Source organism: Acinonyx jubatus, chromosome E4, assembly GCF_027475565.1.
Source record: "Acinonyx jubatus isolate Ajub_Pintada_27869175 chromosome E4, VMU_Ajub_asm_v1.0, whole genome shotgun sequence".
Taxonomy (NCBI): domain Eukaryota; kingdom Metazoa; phylum Chordata; class Mammalia; order Carnivora; family Felidae; genus Acinonyx; species Acinonyx jubatus.
In genome coordinates, this window is record NC_069395.1 from 56,918,585 (window position 1) to 56,943,317 (window position 24,733).

Sequence of the window (24,733 nt, forward strand, 5' to 3'; positions counted from 1 at the left end):
AGGCTCTGAGCCATCAGCCCAGAGCCCGACGCGGGGCTCGAACTCACGGACCGTGAGATCGTGACCTGAGCTGAAATCTGACGCTTAACCGACTGAGCCACCCAGGCGCCCCCAGATTCCCTTTTTTTAAACAGACGAACCTAGGGAGACACCGGCAGGAACCAAAAATTCGCGTCTCCTAAACTAGGCAAAGTTAACACCGCCCGATACCTCTGAGCGTCCAGCTCTGAACTAAGAGCTGGAGTCTCGGCCTCCGATGAGCCTGTCGCTCTGGCCTCCGGCCGGCCACGCGGGGGCAGAATTCCCGTGCGAACTAACGAACGCGTTCACGTGTCTTTGTCTTTCAGGTTCAGTACTTCTTCAGGATCCTGGATAACTAGCAGTAGAGGAAGCAAAGAAGACACAGGCTGGGGCAGTCAGACAAGACCGAATCAGGCACAGGAGGAACGTGTTCATTCTTTTATTGTCCATTGTTTTAACCTGACTGAATACAAGATCAACACTGTACTCCTGGCGATTATTATAGATGTTAGAACATGGATTTTGCACTGTAGACAACATTTAACACCGGTCTATGGGGTACTGCATTGCTTTTTATAAAGTCCAAAATAAAGATTTATTTTCAAACAAGTGACTTTGGTTTATTTCATACATTACACTTTTTCTTGCAGAAAAAAATAAAATTGTACAACTGCATAAATATAAAATTCTTCCACCATGAAAATGGTTAAAACATTCATAAAGACACAGCACCAGCGTGTGATGCCTCCAGAGAAAGGAAAAAAGGAAAGTAAGAGAAAATGTCCAAAGCGAATGAATGAGTCCTGTCACTTTGCCAAAGCGACAGGCGATCCAGGTCTCATACGCGGCTTCAGAACATCCTGGAGGACAAGGGGAGAATGGCAAGACGGCATCCGGTACAAAGCACGACACAACCCATCACCGTTTCGTGTTTTCTGTAGCGTCACTTAAAATTTCAAGGGCAGTTCCCCCACGACAGCCCCCCCACCCCCCCCCCCCCAGGAAAACAAACAAAACACAAAGAAAGAAAAAGACCCGACACCACAGGGAGAGAGACTATGTATGGAGTGTGTTAAAACTGCTCACCGATGGGCCGTTGCCTCCGAAAGAGCCAAACCCGAAAGAACAAAGAAAAAAAAAGTACCATGCCAGTTTTATTCCCGTTGAGTATTTACACCGTGGACGGCAAACCTCGCTCACAGAAAGTAGAAAACAGATACGAGAAAACATGGCTTGAAAAACGACCAGGTGCACCTATGGTACCATACACGAAATCAAACACACGAGGCGGCAATACTTAGGGGCCAGAAACACTGCTTACTACGGGTCAGTAATGGAATCATAATTTACAGTAAAAATGGGCACGTCCCAAGGCTCAATTTGTATTCTCCTTTTGTCATTTACAGTAGAATAAATATTTTGTTGCTATTGCTACACTTTAAATTTACATTCTAACCTATTAAATGCAGAAAGCTAGTGTAAAGCAGAGAGATTAAGTGTAGGTCCCATACGTATGACAGTTTATTCAAGACTAGTAGGTGTTTGTTTTTGTATCTTTAACTGTTTTAAATGGCTAGTGGGAAGGATCTGTGCTTGCGATCAGCTCTTAACTTCAATCTTTACATCAAAGCGTCCCTGGAAACGGTCCTTCTCGCTGTACCCGATGTTCTCACCGAACGCCTTGCACTCGATGCGGATCTCAGTGTCCATGGTCAGGTTGGTGAACTGCACGGCCAGCAGGGGCTGCAGGTACTTGGGCTGCAGCAGCTTGCCGTAGTAGGGGTAGTACTGCAGGGGGAAGCCGGCGTAGCCGCCCAGGCCGAAGTACTCCACGTTCCCAACTCTGTCCTTGTCTTCGTCTCGCTGAAAACCAGAGGGGCACAGGTTGTAACGGGTCGCGGCCGCGACGCGGGATCCCACGGAGCGGCGCGCAAACTGCCGCCCCGGGGGCCGCCAGCCCCGTCCCGTCCCGAAGCGCCTGCTCCAGCCTCCCCGGGAGGCGGGGGAACCTCGGCCACCGAAGACACGCCCGCCTCGCGACCCGAGGGGAGGCCGCGCACGCGCACGGCCTGCTCCCCGGCAGCCGCGGGAGCGGTCGCAAAAAGAGCCTATTCTCGCGGTGCAAGGGAGGAAACCGCGGCAAAGGCCAACGAAGCAGGTCTCCAGAGCCCGCACCCCGAGAAAGGGACCTGCCACCGAGAGTCAGAATGCCACCGGTGGTCGCCCAGTGGATGGCGCTTCAGGGGTCTCCTCCCCGAGGGGCTCGGTAACCGCCTCTCACTCTCTCGGCGTCCATCTGCTTTCTCGGTGTGGCCATAAAATGGGGCTGTTCCCAGACACCCCCCTTCCTCAGTCTGCCCTCTCTGTAAGCGATCCATCCGGCAGGAGCCTATTTTCAGGTCTAAAGGGAGCACGCGCTGTTACAGCTTTCCTTGTTTTTTTTCCAGAAAAGCCCAAAACACATTTTTTTAATGGGAAACCGTCTGAAACGAAACGAAACAAAAAGCCGGCCTCGAACGTGCCACACGCCACCGGGGCCAGAGAGGCCCCGTGTGGGCTGGTTCACCTCTCGGTCCCGTAAACCAAGATTCTGGCTGATTCGACCGCGGTAATTCAGTTTCTTGTTCTCGTGGAGAAACCCACGTACGGTCTGAGTCTTGTTACCGCTTTCTCTCAGACAGTCTACCCCGCGCCGCTACGGCTCGATCGAGGCCCGTGCCCGGAAGCGACAGGCCTGGCTTCCCCCGTCCAAGTTGCACCTCTAACGGACGACGGTCCCACCCGGTCTCCCCTCCCACCCCCCTTTGGTAACTAGGCGCCCCCTTACCTTGCCGGTGCACTGGACGGGCAGGACGTAGGGATTATACTTCATCACTGGGTACGCCTCCGACGACTCATTCTTGGGAGGCTAAAAATACAAACCCACGCCGGTCAACGAGTCTGTGAATCAGTTCCCACGACTTCTGAAAAACCCAAGGGGGCCTGGAGCACAAACGGGCACCCATGGGGCATGAAGAGTCAACTCCAGTAACAAAGCGCAAAACACAAGTCCGTGCCCGCGTTCCGCGAGGCCACAGCAAGGCTGCGACGCGGCCCGGCGCCACGCGGAGCTCCCAGCGTAACCCAGGGTGACAAGCGTTCCTCAAGGACGCTGGAAAATAAAGGCCAACCCGGCACTAATATTCCTCATTAAGAAGGTCATAATAATTGGACGGAAAGGTTGGTTGACATTTGTTTTGATGAAACTTGGGCTTTCCTCCTACCCCGTGAATAAATCACGCCACCCGGCTCCCTCAAGCAGGTGTTTTTTTCGGCTTTTGTTTTTCCCCTTGACTCTCTGGGAGACGCGCTGCCATTTAAGGAGCATTTCCAACTCTTTCTGTCAAGTCCTATATGAAAACGGGTAAAGGCAGCTGGGCCCCGCGTGAAGGGTCTTGTGAAGGCGCGAACCCCCTGAAGGGGCCCAGAGTACACTCTGAACATCCCTGCCGCGAGGAACCGTCTAGAGCGCTCCCTCCTACAGCCCCGGCCCCAAGCCACCTCAGGAGAGGTGTGATGAGCATCGTTCCCCGAAGACAGCCACCTGCTTGCTCGACCAAGGTCAGGACGGGAGTCTCGACAGGAGACGTAACACATACACAGCCTAACTGAAGACAAAAGGGGCAATTCTGCGAATCACTAGAGAACTACTGTTTTTGATGCTCTTTGTTGTAGAACACAAGAAACCGACCATCTAGATCGGACTCCCCGGACCTTTCGGCCAGCAACACCACGACCGTTGAAGACACGAAGAGCAAACGCTCGTTGATAAAGAAGTTGCCAGAACGTACCCCTCTGAGGGCGAGGCAACAGGCACCTCGAGGACACCCTGGGGTACCGCACCCTCTGACAAGAAGAATTCCTAACGACAAAAAGGGGTGATGAATTAGAGGGTGGCAGCGGGTGGAGACCAGAGACAAGCAGGACAGGACAGAAAGAGGCGTCCTCCCCTCGGGCCACCGCACCAATCCCGTTCGTGGCGAAACAGCCGGTTGGGCTAGGCGAAGAGCTCCCTGGCGGATGCACCCCAGCCGGAAGTGTGACGGGACGCTTCTCACCGTCTCTCCTCCATCACATCCTAACTCCAGTACAAAGAAGACTGAAGTTCTGTCGGGAGCGAGGTGCGCCAGCTTCCGTGGCGGCAGGGCCGTCGCGTCGGCCAGCCGGGCAACCGTCCATCCCACACACCCTCCGGAGGCGGTAAAGGAGTTTGAGGCGCCCCACTCGGTTCAGTTACAACTTCTCATCTCGGCCTCGGTTTTCTTTTTGTAAATACGACTCGGGAGCAGCAAGCATCGTGGCCACAAAGTAATGGCATAGAGCAGAAAGCGAACGAACGAGAGAGCCAGGGTCCGGAAGTGAAGTTAGGTTTTTCTCATGTTACTCAGCACCCCGCAGTCAACTCCTATCAGAATTAAAAACTCGGGGCACCTGAGCACCCGACTCCTGGTCTCGGCTCAGGTCACGATCTCACGGTTTGGGAGTTTGAGCCCCACATCGGGCTCCAGGCTGCCAGCGTGGAGCCTGCTTGGGATTCTCTCTCTCCCTTGCTCTCTGCACCTCCACCCGCTCGTGTTCTGTCTCAAAAATAAGTAAACTTAAAACCAAATTTTTCTTAAATATTAACAATTGAGAACCCTGCATGGAAGGGCAGTGCCCCCCCCCCCCCCCCGAGGGTGGATGCGGGAGAGCTACGGAGAGCAGCCTCACCGAAGGGAAAAGCGCAGCTCTATTTCCCCTGAGCTGAAGGACAGAGTGAAATAACCAGTTTTAGAAGAGCAGAGATAACACCAACACACTTTCCCTTCTTTTAAAGAGTCAACTATCGCCCCACCTCACGGCGAACGATGGCAAGGTGCCATTATTTCAGTGGCCTCAAGTCCCGTTTACCCACTCGAAGCTGCAACAGTATCCAAGGCCAACACCACGGTTATCAGAGTTCAGTCTGAATGGTGTCCAGCTTCTTGTTTTGCAGTGAAATCTCATTCTCATTCACTACCCCCCCCCAAAAAAAAGAAATAAAAAGGATGGAAGGAAGGAAGGAAGAGAGAGAGAGAGAGAGAGAGAAAGAGAGAGAAAGGAAAGAAAGGAAGGAAGGAAAGGAGGGAGGGAAGAGAAAGAAAGAAAGAAAGAAAGAAAGAAAGAAAGAAAGAAAGAAAGAAAGAAAGAAAAAGGAAAGAAAGAAAGGAAAGAAGGAAGGAAGGCAGAAGGAAAGAAGGAAAGAAGGAAAGAAGAAGGAAAGAAGGAAAGAAAGGAAGGAAGGAAGGAAGGAAGGAAGGAAGGAAGGAAGGAAGGGAAAGAAAGCAAGAAAAGCAAGACAGTCGCCACTGAGGAGACTAACCCTTCTTTCTATGCTCTCCTCACGCCTATTAGATGCTCTGCCCAAATGAAAACGGCTCAAGTTCTATGACTTCAAACATTACTTGCCTTAGGTTTGAAGCCCAGAACTCGGTTGAGCTTTATGAGGACACACGGTTTGCCCTCTTTGTAGCCGTAAGTCTCATCGTTTATTCCGGAGCAATTTCCCAACCACTCGAGCTTGAACCTGCACACTTTCCGCTCTCCCCGTTCGTTGTTGAATTCTCCCCGTTCCTTGATTTCGCTGGGCACATCTGAAAACGCAAACACCGTGCTTACAACAAACCAACGACTCCCTCGGTGCCCCCGAGAAAGGAAGCGGAGAGGGTCCCTCCTGGTCACGACGACCCATCAAGACCGGGCCGGTCTGCATTTAGTGCTCGGCCTGAATGAAGGCGCGGATTCCCAGCAAACCACCTCTGGTCTCACAGACACGGGAAACGTCTTTTACCCAAAGCAATTGCTGGTAAATGACCCCGCGTCATGGCTTCACGGGGCTTTGATGATCGGGGCGTGATGTGTGGTCTGTGGCCATGTGTCTCTTCCTTTAAATAACGGGTGACTCAGCTAGTGAGGAGACTGAAAGGAAACCCGATCACCCGTCAGCCTCACTGACACAGGTCAACATCACTGAGCTCATGAACAGGGACATTACAATTAGAGCACAAATGAAAAGGAGCATCAGTAATTTTCAGAACTGGGAGGCTTCTGGTCACAGCTGCCCGGCCACGGCTAAGCCGCTGTCCGTGCCCCTAATTAGCAGGTGAAACGGTAAGGAAAGAATTCTTTTCTTCCTTTTCGCCACTGTTCAAGGTTTAAAAACAAATTTTTTTTTTTTTTCCAATGTTTGCTTGTTCAAGCTGGGACTTCTTCCTGGCATTTGTTCAGCTGAGAAATTGTAGTATTTTTTATTCACAGCCCGTAACAAAGCCAGAGAGAGAGCGCACGAAATAGAGGATTCAGAGTTAGTACAAAAGCATCCTACGGGAAACCGATGCAAACGCCAAAATTTGTATGTATTTCTAAGGTCACAAGTTAACTCTTTTTCTTTCAAACGGTCAAGTGCCTCAACTCAGTCCACCTGCAGTGAAGTGATTCACCCTAATGATCTTTCATACAGGCCTTTAACATACAGGCCTTTGAGTTACCGCAAAGTGAGACGAAAACCCCCTTTCAGTCCTTAAGGAAAAAGGTAGTGAAAATGTTTCTTTTAAATTACTCTCTTCCGGATGCCTTAACGTGACCGTTTGCCCCATAAGGAGCTGGTGTTGGCAGGACAGGAAGGACAGGCACCACCTCGTAACTCAGACGGACATCCCGTCTAAGTGGGTACGAAAACACGGCTGGATAATGCACACGCCAGGCAGTGTATTCCGGCCAGTGGCTTAATGAAACCAAGAGCCACCCTTCGCCATTCATCGGTCATTTCCTCATCCAAATGCTCGGCTACCGGAGACGTACTGCACCAGCCACCCCCAGCAGGGTCTAGGAAGGCCTCTACCCTGGCCAGACATCATCCTCTATCCGTATCAGTGTAGTTACGGCCAATTATGTCAAAGAGCCATCGCAAGAGAAGGCCCTGGGGGCCGAGGCAGAAATCGGGAAATATAAACAATCGTGCCCCTCGAAATCAATGGGTGTAAGAGAACCGTAACTGTAATTGTGGTCTGTGAGTCAGAGGGGTGCCTGGAGTGTTTTTAAAATAAGATGCTTTTCAAATGCTGATAATCGTTAATACTTGAAGCTACATTGTTTCTCCATTGCATCCAAGCCTAAACCATAAAGTCTTCTCACTTTAAAACAAAAAAACAAAAAAAGAAAACAGTGCCCTCTCAACATGGCCAGGGTTCCATCACTGAATTACTTCAAGAGTCGATCTTGCGATTGTTAGATAACAAATAGAAATGGGAAGTAAGAATGAACCAACCACAAACGTCCAAGATAAGTCTACTTACTGCCACAATCTTCAAAAATCATTTCATCCTTCTGGGCTGAATCTTTGTACTTCTCCAGGAACCTAACTATGTTGAGCACATATGCCTCATAGCTCTTGGGGTCGTTCGGGCGAAAGGAAATTTCAGTCTTTTGGATCTGAGGAATCTGTGTTAATCCTAGACCAGGTAGAAAAACACAGAAAACTGTTAGTAAGAAGGCAGTCAGCCAAGATAATCCCAAAGCAGGTTCACAACGTACGAACCATCCTTCACTCATCGCACCTACTAAAAAGAACAGGTTAAATTCTTGCCTCTCTTGTCAAATCACTTCTGTGGCACTTAGATTAAGTACCTGAGTACCAGTGACGGCGTCTTGCTATCCTAGATCATTTTACTTCCTCAGCAACACTGAGTGCTGAGTATGCAGCACTCCAGAATCCTTATGTGGCCAACAGTCCCACATGCTCGTGGTCAACAAGACGCATACCCAGCTCGCACGTCGAGCAGGAAGCTCGTTTCCCTGACTGCGAGCAAGCCTTTGAGCACAGAGGTCTTTGACTCCTTCTTGTAAGGAACAGATGACCACCCCAAACTCTACCAAGACTCCAGACTACTCAACGGAGTATTTCTGTGCATCTTTTAACCCAAATTGGACGAACTTGGCATTTACGCGCAGTTGCCATCCTTGCTTTCCATTCCAAAAGCAAGTGGGTATTCTGAGCAAGTCAAGGGCCAGTGGTAAAAATTCGAAGTATAATTACCCTCCCTGGATTTTCACTCTTTTAACCAACCATGTATTTAAAAAATTTTTTTTAATGTTTATTTTTGAGAGAGAGAGAGAGAGAGCGCGCGAACGGGAGGGGCAGAGAGAGGAGACACAGAATCCGAAGCAGGCTCCGGGCTCTGAGCTGTCAGCACAGAGCCCGATGTGGGGCTCGAACTCACAGACCGTGAGATCATGACCTGAACCGAAGTCGGATGCTTAACTGACTGAGCCACCCAGGTGCCCCTTAACCAACCTTTTAGTCTTTAATTTTCAAAAGCCTCTGCCATCACAAGATTTCTAGATAGGTATTTGAATAATACTACAAACCACTATAGACAGGGGCAATGGGTGGTGACTCAATCCACTGCCTTTTTTTTTTTTTTTTTTAAGTTTATTTTGAGAGAGAGAAGAAGAGAGAATCTGAAGCAGGCTCTGCACTGTCAGCAAGGAGCCCGATGCAAGGGTTGAAGCCACGATCATGACCTGAGTCGGAATCAAAAGTCAGACACTCAACTGACTGAGCCACCTGGGCGCCCTTCAATCCCTGGTTTCTAGCACAATTGCATCACCAGATAAAATGCAAGATGCCTGGTTAAATTTGAATTTCAGATAAACCATCAATTGACTTTTATAGAAGTATGTCCCACGGGGCACCAGGGTGGCTCGGTCAGCTAAGGGACGGGCTCTTAACGTCAGCTCAGTTCATCATCTCCAGTTCGTGGGATTGAGCCCCTTTTTGTCAGTGAGGAGGCTGCTTGGGACTCTCCCTCTCCCTCTCCCAGCCCCTCCCCCACTCACATGCGTGCACACACATGCGCGTGAGCTCTCCCTCTCTCAAAACGAACGTTAAAAAAAAAAAGTTATGTCCCATGTAATATTTAGGACACACTTCTATAAAAATCGACTCGTGGTTTACCTGATGACCAAATTTAATTGGGTGTCCCGTATTTTGTTTGCTAAACCTGACAATCCTATTCTAATCCTGGCTCCAGACCCCAGACCCACCCTCTTTGTGTTGGGCACAACACCCCCAACGTGCCACCTCATGTCACCCCGGGGGCTGGTCAAACCTGCAGCCCCACAGGCTCCACGCCAGACCTGCCAAGTCACAACCTCTGCGCTAACGAGCCTGAAGGATCCTTAAGCCTCTTGGTTTGAGAACCGTGGCTCTGGGGAGTTAGAACCGGAGAGTGGTGATCGTGACACAGGCACGACGAAGATGAGAGAACAGGAACTATTTAGCAGCGCCATCTGCGAGGCGGGAGGACAGGCAGGGGCTGGGCTCGACGGCTGCTATTGTTTCTAGTGACTATGGGTGGCTCCCAGCTTCAGAAATGCTTAAATACCGGGGGAGGCGCAGCTCAGGGGGCAAGTTCTTCCATGCCTGCACTTCCCTAGAAGAATGGAAAAACTACGGATGAAGACGGGAAACGTGTGGGGCTGCCCGAGACCAATGACTTCATAAGTGACACGAGCCATCAGCTCAGAGAGGACAACGCGGGACCTGAAGAATCCAGGGGGGTGGAGAGCTGACAACAGCTATGGAGAAGAGTCCAAGGAAAAGTATCGGGATTTGCTCACCCAACAGTCATCAGTTAAAAGTAAACAGCGAATGCTACAATTAAAAATATATTTTTTTAGGTTCTTGCAAACCCCAGAAATATGTTTGCATGACTAGCGCGATTTAAATCCACCTTTTCCTACATTAAGCGGTGACCATCTGTAGCACAGAGACAATATGATAAAAAGTGGCAGAAGGGGCGCCCGGGTGGCTCAGCCGGTTGAGCGTCCGACTTCGGCTCAGGTCACGATCTCACGGCTCGTGAGTTCGAGCCCTGAGTCAGGCTCTGTGCTGACAGCTTGGAGCCTGGAGCCTGCTTCGGATTCTGTGTCTCCCTCTCTCTCTGCCCCTCTCCCTGCTCATGCTCTGTCTCAAAAATAAATAAACATTAAAAAAAATGGTTTTTAAATGGCACATACCTGCAAAAATTAAATTAAAATAAAATAAAATAAAATAAAATAAAATAAAATGTGAGTGGAAGCTTCCGCTGGGATCTCATGCCTGACAGAGTGTGGTCAGTAGGACGGACGCCCCACTAAAATGCGCAAGGCCGGGGAGGGGGAGGCATTCCTGGTTGGACTTAGAAACCGGACCTTTCAATGGAGGGGACCAGCCTGGACTCGTAGAAGTGCAGGGTTAGGCCCAAGGCCAGAGGTTCACCAGAACCCCGGAGGACGGGGTGTTTTTCCTGGAATAACCCCGCAGTCGGCAGAGAATGCGGCCTGACGGGCACCGACGCCTTGAGGCCCCGGGAGAGCCCGGCAGCCAGAAGACAGAGGCACACGCCTTCCCCTCTGTCCCGCGTCCCACAGGTCTACTGACATCCACGTCAGGGGCAGCGTGTGACGGGGCGGGAGGGCAAACAGAAACCATCTGCACGTGCAGGGTACACGGCGTTTCCAGGCTTGGGGAGAAGGCAGGAGACGGGGCAGAGAGAAGGGCGAAGAGATCAGTTATCAGAAAGAAGGCAGGCTCTCCCCTAACCTTCGGGAAGGTGGTGGTGGGGAAGGGGCCGCCGGCTGAGCAATAAGGGACAACGGTGCAGGCCGCGGTCCCTCGGCAGAGCGGCTGACGAGGCAAAACTCAAAATGCTGACAGGTGGTCAGCGAGCCCGGCAGAGATCTGGAGAGTCTCACTCGGGGGCTTTAAAGGAGGAAGGTGAACCTCGAAGGGCACGTTGACAGTACACGTCAAGACTTAATCACGAGGGGCGTCCAGCGCCGGTTGTCCCGCCCCCTTCTGCGGTCCCCCTTCCCGGGGCCAGTCACAGGGCAAGGTGCCATCTCCGGGACTGGGTGACGTGCTCCTCGGATCTCCCAGAGGCAGAAGGACCGCGGGGACAGACGGTGGCTTTACACAGAGTGCTTCTCACACCCTCGTGCTGCCAAGTCCAAGGTCTCCGCTATTCGAAGAGGCCGGGTGATGCGCGTGAGACCCCAAAGCATCAGCCATCCTGACTCAGTGCTCCGGGATCTTACGAGCAAATGGGCACAGCTAGTAAGTGCATCTTTCAGGAGCCTGGGACCCATGGCCAAGGCGAAGTTCACGCTCAGCCAGAGACAAACACCAGTGATTCCCATCAGTAAGCACCTCTGTGGTTAAGCGTCGAATTTGCGGAAACGGCGGACATTATTACTGCACACCCAGGGGCGTCGCGGGCCCAGTAAAGCTGTACGCACCCGGCCTCGTGTGTCTCTAGACAGGGCCAAGGAGAAATCGTGAATATCACGTAACGGAATCCTACCAACTTCCGCCCAAGAGCTCGAATCCTTCGGTAAGTGTGGCTCACATCTAAGCCCCACGGAGCTTGTGCGTTACCGTGTGAGAGACACAGCTCGAAAATGCGTGAAAAATCGGCGACTGTGAGGCCGAGAAACCAAGAGGTAAAATAGTTAAGCACAGGGTCTTACAATCCTGTGACGTGCCCAGCTGGGTCAGACCTTGAGCCAAAGTCACTGCCCTGTCCTTTCCACGTGAAGGGATACCACAGCCTTGGGGGAGAGGGAGGCCAGCAGTGACAGACCGACCCCAGGCAGCTCAGCCATGCCTTCCTGTCTTTTGTAGGCTAAAGTCTCCCTTTGGAGTTTCCGAAGGATCTTGAAGGTGTAACTGCCCTAAGCTTTAGTGACCATCCTTTTAAGATACCCAACTTCTGATCTAAAGGTCGCTTCCAGAAAAGAAGCATCCATGATTTGGATCAGGCGATCAGTTCCTCTCTCTAACCCCTCGTCTATGGAGCACATACAGTCAAGTGGGGGCACGATCCAGTGTCTGCTCTCACACCCCCCACCCCACCTCCGAGGCTGGGCAAGGTCTCACTCCATCCCCCACCAGCTCTGCCTCCCCTTTTCTTCATCCACAGCTTTCTGGCCTGAGAAGTTCTTTTCCTGGAATCTCTCGGACATCAATCCCCTCGCCTATTCTGTTCTGGGTGATCTTAATTAGGAGAGGTCTCTGATGGGATCTTCTCCAAACCATTAGGAAAATTCCGCTATTCAAAAGTAATTTCTCTACAGCAATTAGATCCACACAAGAGACAAATGAAAAGACCCTTGACCTGGCATCGAAACCCTTTAAATCATTCACTTTACATTATCAGACTCATGGGAAAAAAAGAAAGAAACGCGATCGAATTTGGCAACTTCGTTATCTGGAGTCCAAAGATTTCACGGACACCCTCCAAGGGCCACGTGAATCCCACCTTGCCGACCGGTATTCTCATTAGTTGTGTTCACACTAGACTGGATACTTTACTCCACGCTGGCCACCCCTTCAGGTTGTTAGTCAGAACTTTAGACAAGGATGAGCTTTGTTTCCAGTGGTAACTCCCAGAGGCCAAAGATAGCAGAACACCCAATCACTGGCTTGTGGTCTCAAATGATATTCCAGGAAACAGATACAACCTTTTGCCTCGCCAGTGTTCTGAACTTGAATTGACATTGACCATGCTGAGTTTTATACGGCTTTGCCCTGATGGGGCCGTTTGCCTTAAATTACATTTTGCTTGTTATGTGACAAAGCCACCTAGAAGGACTGAAAGAATAACTTGCCTATGTGAAATTTTCATATTTGGTTTTTTAATGAGCACGTTAGCTTTACATAAGAGTTGGGAGTTAAAACAACAACTACTCTTTGGCTTTGCAGTTGCTTTCCAGAGCTACACTTGCCTTTCGTTGGTTCCTCGTCTCTTGAGCAACAAATCGGGAGAACATTCAGTTTTTGGCTTTAGTAGGTGTTCATAGCAGGAGGTGGGGGGTGTGGGGTGGGGGACTAGCAAGTAAAAGAAACGAGAAGAGAAAGGCTTTCCAGCAAGAATTATTTTTGTTTCCAAGTAGGTTTATAATGTAGCAAGTGTATGAATTCCTCAATCTAACTTGTGAGTTTGAAGCATTTAAACTAGAATATGGCCATTGTAGCCTTGTGAACCGTTATTCCAGTGAATCCGGAAGCACAGCTGCCTGGACCAGTCATTTAATACACCCCACAGTCACCAGACCGAGAGCTCTAAATAGGCATCATTTTCCACAGAAACCTCCAGGAGGGCACCCATGGTGACTAATGAGGGCACACAAGGCAAAGAAACACAAATGTAGCCGTGCACACGGTTCGTGCATACCATTTATCTCCTGCACATTCCAAGCTGATGAGTGATTTGGAATTTTAAAAAACTGGGGGTATGATGTTGTACAGAACCTGGACATGTATCCATACGCACACATGCACACACACCATCTTCCCCCTTCAACATTTGATTTTTTTTTTTTTTAATGTCTGCAAGGTAAGTATCGATTTACCTAACAAAATTCAGGGAGGGCACAGGAAAAAAGGTGCCTCTGTGCTTTCTGGAAACTAGCAGCCTTGGCCTCGCCTTCTACGTAGGCTCAGCTTTTGACTACGACCTGGGGTCAGCCACAGTCACATCAACACCCTCCCAGAGGCCAGAGAATTTGCTCCCTTTGAAAAGTCTTTTAAAGAAGAATTGTTGGATTTTCTCTAGAGCCTGCCTGGATGTTCAACAACGCCTGGCGTGAGGAAATCTCTCCTCCCGTCTAAGCTAAATGCCACACGCTTTGGTGGAAAGCCCTCCTGCACTTCTGGAATCACCCTTTATCATCAGACTCTTAACCTACGGTCCTATGTTCACTTTCAGGTGAACAGAGAGAGCATTATTTAGTTCAGGGGACCTTGGAAGCACAACTAATTTCATAGGGACCTGTCTTTGATATTTTATAGCTCATAATTGTGCTTCTTCCTAATAAAAGATACCACCTTTTATAATGGGAAAATATAGACAGACAAAATGTAAACAAATAGCCAAACCCTACTATTTTACATTAAGCTTTTCTGGTGAAGACCGAGCTGAAGAACAAGCATATGTAGCAGATTTGACTCGTCTAGATACGAAACGTAACGTTCGCCAAGTGGCCAATGACCTGAAGTAAGATATCCAACGTATCTGATGATGTCCATTCATGCACGCACGTGGGAAAGGACACACTTTGCTGATCGGAAGCCCGTAGATGATAGACATCCCTACACTCTCCTTTGTCTCCCCAACTTCCCTCGCGGCCTGTGTGGGATGGGCCCTGGGGTCGCGAGATTACTAGAATAAACGCCCTGAGCAGCCCAGCCCATCCGATGTCACCGCAGGCACCGTGAGGCTGGTGCTCCTTCCACAACAGAGTGCGCCCGGCACAAAAGCTCTAAATGAAATTGCACGGATTCAGCATTTTTCCCCCGTTATCCCTCCACGGAATTTGTTGCCTGGTCCTGTTTGTCAGAGGTCACCGCTCTGCTCACTAGTCTAAAATGAGCACCCAGAGTGAGGCTCATTTTTCTGTGGCTCCAAGAACATTTTTAAGTTAATCGTCAGGCATCCTGTGTACCCAAGAGCTCACTTATTAGTTGTATCTTGGTCTTTAGAAACGAAGAAGGGCACAGGCAGGTGGGCTGTTGAGGCCTAACGGTGAGGCGGGGACACTCTGAAGAATGAGAGTCTGGAGTTTGCTGCCCTAAACCCAAACTGTGCCCAAACTAAGGATCTGGACAGTAGCTTCTGGAAATCTCAACTGCCACCAATGCCAGCTCATCAAGAGCCCCAAACTCTGGGGGCAAGTTGGCAGGATCCATCTGAGGGAGGGAGGAGAGAAGGAGGGAGAACGTGAGAGGCGGCCAGGCCGGGGGACCCCGTACATTTGTCGTGTCGGCTCCCAGATTACAACTCAAGAGGATCTGATGGAGACAGCAACAGACAGACAGACACACAGACTTTAAAGCCACTCTATTGGCACTTTGAAACAGCAATTCACCCAAAGTATAAGGAAGCCACGTGTTTCCAATTCTCCCCCTTGAAATTCGGAGTTTGAGAAAAATAAGCAGACTGATGTCATGATTCCTCAAGAATTCTGCTTCATTACGCTGAGATCTGCACTACAGCGCCCTGTTCCCTCTCACGGTCCAAACGAAATCACAACTGCAGGGGGTGCCAGTGTGGCCTGGGCTGCACCACCCCCCCCCCCCCCCCCCCCGCTCTCTCCCACCCATTCTGGGTACCGTGGCACCTGTTAATAGTTCTTTCGGCATCCCCTATCTCCACTTCAAAACAAAAAGAAAAGCCGTCCCCACGAGCTGGAGAGGAAGAACAGGATCACACACCTGCTTACCAGGAAGCAGGGTGGCTGGGAATCTCCCCAGACCGTGACCTGCACTTCATTCCCCTGTGACTCCGGGAGCGGAGCTGGGGGAGGGGCGGGTGGGTGGAGGAGGGGACTCTTCCAGGATAGCGGCCCGGCAGGCAGCAAGGGGCGTGGGGGGCCACGTGGGGGACCGGGGTCGGGAGCGTGGGCAGGTGCAGGCCCCGTCCTCTCCAGGTCTGGCAGGGAACACAGTGAGGGGATGCCACCAGCCACCGGTGGGGACTTCCCGAGAGGGTCTCCCAGGGAGAAAAGCATGGCAGGGCCGACCCGGCCAGCGTGGGTATTTTGAAGGCAGCGGCTGGAGTACAGAACAAATACAAGGTCACTTCGATTTACTTAAAAAAACCTTTCAGCAGGTTTCCTAATCCAATTTCTCCCAAACGCTTTTCGTGGAGAGCCAAGATGCTGTTCACTTCGTGAAACCAGTGTGGACAAAGCATCCCTGAGGGGTCACCCAGAGCTCAGTCTAGAAATACTGAATTCAGTACCTGAAAGGAAACCGCTGCCTCCAGTGCAAGAACAGAAGTGGCTGCTAATAACTACCCTTTGTTTCATGCCATGAGGCTGGCCACTAGAAGGTCCCATTCACTTTACATACACTTATTAAATCCTCACAGAGTAGGAGTCCCATTTTACAGATGAGACAACTGAGGCTCAGTGAGATGAAGTAGGGCACGGAATGGTGGGGACTGTGTCCACCTTCAAAGTTCCTGCTTTTCCTTCTCAGGTCAGCTTGACAGTGGAAACCTGTACCGTGGCTTATGAACTTGAGGCTGCTCTCGTATTTAGGTCAAGCGATGTCAAATGGCCAATAATCAACCATTTCTGACTCACAGAACAATTCGGTGTATTTCAACCTCGTATGGCAGCTGAAGCTCTCCCTGTGTGCCCTCCAGGCCGTGGGGGCGACCCGTTCCATTATCCCAGAGCAACACGACGACTCTGTAAGGAGGGTCCCAGGCACGAAGGGCCACCATCGCTCAGGCCCAGGAACAGCACGCTATCCTTTTTTCTCCTTAAATTTCACCTCCATTCTGTACCTTGGTCCCCCCTCTGAGACTTTCACGTTCGGCCTATCAGCTTAGCCAACATTACAGTCAAACCCAAATGTCCCGCACCATTGCCACCCTTCATCACCCTTTCATCGGGCCAGGATCGCACGTGTTACTTAGACGAGATCTAGTTACAAGGTAGCGAGGCGTGCTCACGCTCAGAGTGAGTCAGGCGGGCTCTGTGCTCCTGCCTCTGACACAGCTAATAATAGCATCGATAAGTCCGTAAATCTTTAAGTGATGTACCAAGTCTTTCCCACTCACTAGCTTCGTTTGACTTAAGCATGCGGGGTTCGTGAAATCTACAACTTTCACGATAATGGAAGCTTGGAGCTACCAACACTGAAGCCGAAAGATCGCCGGGGCATTCTTCCGCAGCGTGTTCGGTCTGCAGACCAAAGGAACAGCCTGTCAGAAACAAATTCTTGAGCTCTGCTCCGACAGATGCCAGGGGGAGGGGAGGGTCCCGTTGGGGCCCCTCGGAGCACGCACGATGGTCCGGGATGCACTTCTCGCCACCAAGGGCTCTGCCCACCTGGCCTCCCTGCTCCAAGGCCACTATCATTTTCAAACGAGTGTCATGTCCCTCGGGAAGGTGACGGTAAAAAGGGCTGGGCCTAGACGCTCCTGGCAAGGTGGTGGATGAGGAAAAGAAATTACGAAGATGAAGGGCCCAGGCAGCAGGTCAGGGAAGAAGGGGATCCAAGGAAGCACTTTTCCTATGACTCGGGCCAAAGAACGGGAACGCATATTTCCACAATGAGACACCAGCAGTGCTCTGGAGAGGCGACGGCCTGTCAGGTCAGCCCGACTGCTGAGGACACTAAATATAGGGACGAAGAACGTGCCTTTTAGGAAGGGGCTGAAGGAGGGGGAGGGAGGTGGGGAAAGAGGGCAAGGACCGAGCACCTCGACCAGATTTGCGAGGCAAGGTCATTGGCAGGTCCCCGCTTAAAAGGTCTGGCACTTTTAGCCTTTTCTTTTTGAAAGTGAAATCACCCTTTCTGCACAGAACGTGAAGAAAAGGTTTACTTTTATTAGGAGGCTGACTCCCCACGGTTTATACAGACAAGGAGCGTTTTTTTTAAGGCTAGGAAATTAAATGCTTGGCTTTGGAGTCAACCTGCAGCTTTCAGTTGGAGAACAATTATAAAGTAGCATCGTAATCAAAGGACCGCTTTCCAAGGGCTTACAGAAATAAAAGAAAAATAAGGGTCTGCACAAATTTATATGACGCTTGCTGATGCTACCATAAAAATCCCACCAGGAGGGGACATGCCATGCCTTCCTGTCCCAAAAGCCGGCATACAACCTGTAAAGATCCTACATTTCTCTGTGCACGCCAGTGCTTCTGCTTCAGCCTTTCCACTCACCTACCGATTTTGGGAAACAGTTGCTGGAAATTGTGGATTATCAAGCAGATTCAAGTTGCTTTATATTACTTACACGATTGGTTCCCTCCCCCCCCCCCCCCCCGCTTCCAAAATCCCCTAGATCTAGATCTGGCCATGTCTATGGTTTTCTAATAGCAGACGACTATTTGACTTGGTGCTGGCCACCTCCGTGTTCTGGAGATCTTCCTTGGAATCCTTCACACCCCAAGAAGGAGATGGGCACAAGAAGTTTGCAACAAACTTCCCACACTTGACCAAGGCTGCTCAGGGCCATCAAGACGGCCTCCAGACTGTCACCTAATGCAGCTGTTACTAAACACTTGCCAGGGAAAATGGAGAGGGGACACGTCATCGCCACCCCCCCCCCCCCCCCCAGTGGCAGCCTCAAGGTCATTTATAACGCAAGAACCCGGAAACTGCGCAACATTTCCTGTCTCTGGGTCCTCCCGACAATGAATTTGAGAAGAGCCAGTGAGCACGGTCGGGTTTGTGGTCGCCCTCCTGTCTGGTCTTCCTGCCAGCATCAGGCATATGGGCAGTGGGCCTCCCCAGGGCACGGTGACGGCTGTGCACAGCTCCCAGGTCACAGCTAAAGGAGACAGTGAAACTGCAAAGTGGGTCTAGACAGCCAAGTAGTAAGACTCCTACTGAACAAGCAGGTACAAACACAGAGAAGTGAGTTGTTCAAGGTCAAGCTAAGTCAACAGCAGGTGGGAGAATGGACTCCTGAAGCCGTGGCTCCTGTCCCTCTGGGTAACTGGCCACTTCCGAGCTTCTCATCATCCCTAAAACTAACTTCGTCTTGCTAAACAGGAGCTGAAGTGATTTTTTTTAAAGGATTTATCGGAGTCGCAGTCCCCTCAAAGTGAAAAATGCGCCTGAGCCTGAAGGGCCGTGTAGTGACCCCGCTAACTGACCTGCTGGGCAGTGGGGGAGGTCGCGGCCTCATCAGGAGTCCCGCAGCTGGGGAGGGTGCAAGCTTGGGGGCGGGCGGGGGGGGGAGGCTCTTCACCCCTCACTGCAGAGCTGGGAAGACGCGGGGGAGCCCCGGAGCTGTGTCTGCAATGCGGGCAGGAGGCCTGGCCACAACACTGAGCAGTTCTGCGTTTTCCTGTCAAACCAGGCTCGGTCTACCAGCGCGTTAACAGACAATTTTCAGAAAAATGTTTTCTTGCGTGAAAATGTGGCACCCGTCTTTCCCGTGGAAGAGCTGAACGTATTCGCATTACCTGGGGGGGCCACCCGGTCCTGGTATGTGGGCTGGAATTCGCTGATGGTAAGCAGCATCACTTGGATGGTTCCGATGAAGATGCCAGCCAGGCAGCCATAAAAGATCACGTAGAACAGAAGGATCTTAACTGCAAGGAGGACAGACAGAAACAGAAGGCTGTGAGACAGTCACACCCGCAGAATGAAAGGCTAACCTCGGAGATGAAGGGACTTCCTTCCTGCCTTCCCCTCCAGCCTGTCTTTGGAGTTTCCTTTTCTGACACTGATCCAGAGTGGACCATACTACCCCCCCACCCCCCACGGTAGGGTAAAAACAGACAGGCAGCCCTCCGTTACAGAGTGTGTGTGTGTGTGTGTGTGTGTGTGTGTGTGTGTGTTGGGGGTAGGTAAGGGTAAGAGGAATGTTCTGCTAGAACTGAGATTATTTACAGCAAATAATCTTTCTGCCTCAATAAAAAACTGTTCATGAAGATCACCAATAAAATCTAGGGCCATGTCTGTGTGCTTATGCAATGCATCTCAAATATGACACTATACTCCCTTAGAGACGTAGGTTTTCTTTCCTTGCTTATCCCTTGACATTTTGAAACTACAATCCAGGCTCTGCGGCTTCTCCAAACATTCGAACGCCTGCAAGTTTTTCTGCTGGGATGGGGCAACGAATGCCGAGAAACCGCATGAAGCTCTTCTGCGCTTTTCTGTCTCCCCACCTCTTGATGTGTATGACGGACTAAACACACTGTGTTTTCCTTCAGGGGCGCCAAGCAAGGAGGAGGGGCAAAAAAAGGAAAAACCCTGTAGTAAAAACGGCAAGCATATTTTTATTCCATATTCTGCCTGGACCCGGGATACTGACTGGCTCGACGAGCTGCATTTTCTTTTTCCCACAGCTAGCAGGACAGCAGGACACAGGCTGAGCTGGCTGCAAAAGCAAAAACACAAGAAGCAAAACAGCACGAAGCCCACAGACGGGAACGAGGCTATCAGTTACTGGTTTACGAGGATTATCTCCCCGATTAGCCACATAGTAACAGGCTGTACTAGGCATCTCCTGGCAGCCCCGAGCCGGCCAACGACTCGCCTTGAACGCAGGAATGGGAGCAGGCGAGCCGGAAGGTTACCGAGTCCGAAACAGGACTGCGCGAAGGAGCCTCGGGTTACTTCTCAAAACCTCCAGATCTCAGGCGGTGAATGCTGGGGTCCTCGGGCAAAAGTCCAGAACAAAACAGAACAAAAGCCTCGTAGAAAAGAAGAGGCGGAGGGATGGAGGGGAAGAGTGGGCACACTGTAACAGGAGGTAGCCACGTTGCCCTTGACCTGCATTTCAAAGCCCAGCCTTCCAACCAGCAAGTACATGGTTCGGGAAAATCATGCTGGAGTGTTAGTAAAACAATCCAAGCCAAACGCACCTAAGACCAAAGTGTTTAATCGTTACCCTTTTTCTCCTCTATCAGGGAAAAAAAAAAAAAAAAGAAGGAAAAAAAGGGGAAAAGGCCAGGCCACAAGCAAAAGGTAAGAAAAGCGGAAAGACTATATGATCCGGAGCCACAGCTGCCCGGCTCAATCACTGCCTCCCGGCAGGACAAGGGTTAAATGCTGCATTCTGTATCCAAGCAGCAGTAGGCAAATGGTAAGGCTGTGACGTCAAGAGATCTGGAAAATTTTCCAGCGAACGAGCTCCTAAGAGGTGCGAGAGCTGGTATACATGGTCAGCAAGGAGCTGTTGCAGCCGCTTTTTCTGTGGCCCCCCACCTCGTCTCGGTGCTCTTAGCTTAACTCCACTGAGCTCTCCCAACAACTGGAGCCATTTTTAATGCTCATTCCTCGGACTCCACACACCTAACTCTAATGACTTACTTAAGAAGGTACCTAATTGTGGCTGCAACTGAAAATACAAACAGAGCCCTGGGAAAATCAGTCCTTTTGCAGGCACACTGATGAAGCTGACGAAGATCCAGCCTTTCCCTTCTTTTCCACAGCATACCCTGAGAGAAGCGAGGGATTTTTCTCTTTTGCTCCAAGATGTCACTTAGCAAAAATCTCCCCAGTTACGGCTGTGAACCAAGGTCACCTGGTTAGAGGAACGTGAACGTCTGGGGGGCCCATGCGGGGGGCTCACCAGCACGCAGGTGACCAGGGCTGCTCAAAAAGAAAAGCTAGACAGATTGTACCAACTGGCCAGGGTGACACAGAAGGGAAGTTTTACAGGCATTTTCCCCTCTTAAGCAATGTGTCTTCTTTAAAAAAAAAAAAAAAAAAAAAATACAAGTAACGTAGAGATTTCCCAGTTAGAAAAAGAATGAGTACCCTTCAAAGGGTCACGGGCAAAAGGAGACTGGCATCTCCTTTTGGGCCCAGCGGTAAACATAATAAAAACCTACCAATGCCTGCATTAACTTAATGAAAAGGTGGAAACCGCAGGTGATTTGCATGCTGCCATTTCTCCAGCAGGTGACAGGCAAGGCTCCTGCGTCCATCTTGGTGAAAATCTACCTATAAGCAAAGCCGAGCCAAGGGCGACCTGCCCTCGTCCCAAGGGCATCCATGTTGGGCCCAGTGCTGGAAAGGTAGCATTTTGTCCACAGGGGACAGCGACTGCCGCCACTGTCTCTGCTACGAGAGGGTCTGTCGTTTCTTACGTTGCCAAAGAAGAGACAAACGAGTGCAAAACCCAAACTGAATTTTTAGCCCAGCACCTGTACCTTGGAAAACAGAAGCTAAGATGAGACGGGCAGAGACAGGAATCCCGGCGCCTGCATTCATAAATCAGCGTCTTGGCACCTTGCTGGACGTGGGGTCGAGACGCCAAAATTAATACACACACGCGTGTGCACCCATTTTCTCTCACACATGGGAGGTGCTGCCCCATTAAATGTCAGCTTAAAGAACAAGTCTGCCCATCCTGCCTTACCTTCTAAAGCAAATATTATTCTGGAACTGGAATGAGGAAAGAAATCTATTTTACAAGAGGGGCAAACAAATTTCACAATATGCCCGGAGTCCCAGGCAGCCCCTGACCCACAACAAGGCTGGGGTCCACCTGCCAGGGCTGGAGCCTCCAGTGCGTCGGGGAGAAGGGGGCCCCATTCCGCAGTGCACCCCCGAGGCCTCACTCAAGTGAGGAACGGCTAGATCACCCTGGCAGGGAGCTGGTCACCCCCCACACACCCCGAGTTCTTCAGGTTTTCCCTTCTATGTTGAGAAAACAGTGAGCTATCTTTATGCCAGAGAAACCATGGCAATAATCCCACTGAAGAACACAGCCTCCTCCAACATAAAATAAAATAAAAAACACAAGCTAAAGGCCCTCACTTTAAAGACCTACGTCTACCATGACTCAGAATACCTATGCTGCTTCCTTGTAATACCTTGGAATGCGGTTTCACCTTGACTAACCTTGAAGTGTGATGCATTATTAACCCTTTGCTTTTCAGCCAAGAGAGACCCACGACAGGCTGCGTATTTTTTTTTCTTCTTTGCAAAAATCATACATCTAGCTTCTTCCAATTCAAAATGTCAGCCAAGCACGGTTTCCCTGACTCATTCTCCTGTGATGGCCACAGATCCTCCCAATCAGGAACACCGCATCAGCCCCTAGCCAGCACACCCTCAGTGGCTGCAGCTGTGGTGGTGGTGGTGGTGGTGGTGATGATGATCCTCCAGAAGGAGGGGGCAGTGATGCAGGAGGGGGGGGGGGGGGAGTTCCCTTCTTCTCTCCCTTCTGCAGTCACGACTCTTCTGCATTTGCCTACAACTCTGCCCTTCAAAATGACCTTTAAAAAAAAATGTCACCCTTCCGGTGGAGGGAGGCGGAAAACAAGGTATCTAATTTTCAACGAGGGGCAAAAAAAAAAAAAAAAAAGAAAAAAAAGTCCATCCAGTCAAGCAACAGGCTGCCCCAAATCTTGTAAGGTGGGCTGCATCTGCCTCTCTCTATGCCGTTTATTTCTTACACTAACCTTTCACGGTGATCAACCCAACCTACTAATTCCGCATCTGTGTGTGCAGACACTGAAAACATCCAGACTTGTTTCGGGGCTTCCTGGGCCACTTCTGGGCTGTAATGACTCCAGGGGAGGTCACTGGGGTAAAGTCTGGGCACAGCCAAGAAATACTGCAATGTGGATGGGTTCTGCGCCCCCCGCCCCACCCCCGTCGCGCCTTTTGAGGTACATATTTAGACTAGAAAACTGCTGTAACACACAAGCTCGCCTGCATCCGACCCGGTTACCATCGTGAGGTTCTCTCGCCGCCTCAAATCTCAATTTTTAGGACTTGGGACATTGTCTACGGGGACAGCCAAACCTAGTCTCCCAGGGCCTGACCATTCCCAGGAGGGGAGGGCTCGCGCGAAGCTCGGACAGATTGCAAATTACCAAGAAAAGACCGTGGCATTCCGTAGCACCTTCTGCCCCGCGCGCTCCCGCCCCCACCCCCGCGCCCATCCTGGGGGGCCCCGCATTCCGCACCGGATGACAAGCCCAGGCCCGCGCGCCCGGAGCGGCGTCCGCCGCCGACCCCGCTCCACCCTGGGCGGCGCGAGACCTGAGAAAGGTCCGCAGAGCCTGCGCAGGGATGCGCCGCCCGGGCCGGGGAAGGCACCGTGGCGGGGAGAGCCGCGGACGCCGTACTTACACCAGCTGCCGCCGGTCCTGCCCAGAAACTCCTTCTTCTCCGAGTTCCAGATGAATTTCTTCCAGCTGCCCTCCTCCTTGGCTTTTCCGCGGGCCATGGTGGCGGGTCAGCGGCTGCCGCGGGGGCTGAGGGTGGGTGAGTGCGGCGCGCGCCCCGGCGTCCTCCCCGGCTGCTGGTCGGCGGCCCCGGCCCGGCTCTCCGCAAGCTGCACCCGCCGCTGCCGCTGCGGCTCTCCGAGTGCCAGACGCGCGCCGGAGGGGCAGAGGCAGGAGCGGGAGGAGGGGGAGGCGGCGGCGGGGGCGGAGGGAGGGGCCGCGCAGGCTGGGCGGCTCCGAGCCCCGCACCTATTGGTGGGCGCACGGCCGCTCGCGGGCTCTCTTTGGTCCGCCACGCGCTCCTCTTGCCCTTGGGGGTTCGGGGGCTCAGCGAAGCCGCAGCTGCCGCTCCCGCTGCCACTGGGGCCGCGCGCGTGCTCGGCCCCCGCCTCCGGTGACCTCTGCAGAGACAGGCAGTGGGGGCAGGAGAAAGTCAGAGGGAAGGACGGACAAACGGACCGCGGCACGGCCTCCGCGCGCCCGCCACGAGCCGAGAAATTGGCTCAGGGCGCGAGCCCTACCTTTACTATATACCGCGCCGGGGCGGCCCGGGGCCCCGCCCACTAGCGGCCCGGCTGGCCAATCGCGGGCGCGGAGGAGGCGGGGCCTAGGGCCCGAAGGGGCGGGCGCGGGGACGGCACAAAGGAGCCGCGGCCGCGAACGGGGAGGGCTGGGGCCCTGGGGCGCGAGGGGCGGAGGGAAAAAGACGCGCGCGCAGGCGGCCTTGCGCAGCCCCTTCCTCGCTCGCGGTTGGACGCACGCCCTCCTCTGCCGTAGTGAGGCGCGGGGCACCTGCGTCGCCCGGCGGCCCGCAGACGCCCGGGGACCCCGGTCCAAGCTGTCCTGATCGAGTCCCTGCCGCCCGCCTGCTCGCTGTCGCACGCTCCCGGTCTCCCTCCGCTGCTGGTCCACCCCTCGTAGGCCCTGGAGGAGTGGGGGAAGGTCACTTGGG

General features: G+C 51.9%; 2 protein-coding genes across 2 annotated transcripts in view; one reads left to right on the forward strand and one right to left on the reverse strand.

Annotated features, from left to right (window-relative positions):
• NME7 (NME/NM23 family member 7) overlaps positions 1 to 791 on the forward strand; it is a 255,908-nt gene extending 255,117 nt beyond the window's left edge. The window contains exon 12 of the mRNA XM_015062301.3: positions 348 to 791. Coding sequence (XP_014917787.2) covers positions 348 to 380 — 33 coding nt within the window. The 3' untranslated portion in view covers positions 381 to 791. The remainder of the gene's footprint in view (positions 1 to 347) is intronic.
• On the reverse strand, positions 445 to 24,258 carry ATP1B1 (ATPase Na+/K+ transporting subunit beta 1). The gene is made up of 6 exons (XM_027046299.2): positions 23,687 to 24,258; positions 19,051 to 19,179; positions 7,374 to 7,529; positions 5,488 to 5,672; positions 2,849 to 2,929; positions 445 to 1,884 (listed from the first exon to the last, which is right to left on the reverse strand). The coding sequence occupies exons 1-6, from the start codon at positions 23,781 to 23,783 to the stop codon at positions 1,621 to 1,623; spliced, it is 912 nt and encodes a 303-aa protein (XP_026902100.1). The 5' UTR covers positions 23,784 to 24,258; the 3' UTR covers positions 445 to 1,620.
• Positions 24,259 to 24,733: the final 475 nt, after the last annotated feature.

Excerpts from the sequence above, each read along its gene's own strand:
- ATP1B1 (XM_027046299.2), bottom strand. The coding sequence starts at position 23,783 with ATGGCCCGCGGAAAAGCCAAGGAGGAGGGCAGCTGGAAGAAATTCATC. Across the intron at positions 19,180-23,686 it reads CAGGACCGGCGGCAGCTGGT|TTAAGATCCTTCTGTTCTAC; the intron begins GTAAGTACGGCG and ends TCCTCCTTGCAG. Across the intron at positions 5,673-7,373 it reads GATTTTTGAAGATTGTGGCA|ATGTGCCCAGCGAAATCAAG; the intron begins GTAAGTAGACTT and ends TTGCGTTTTCAG.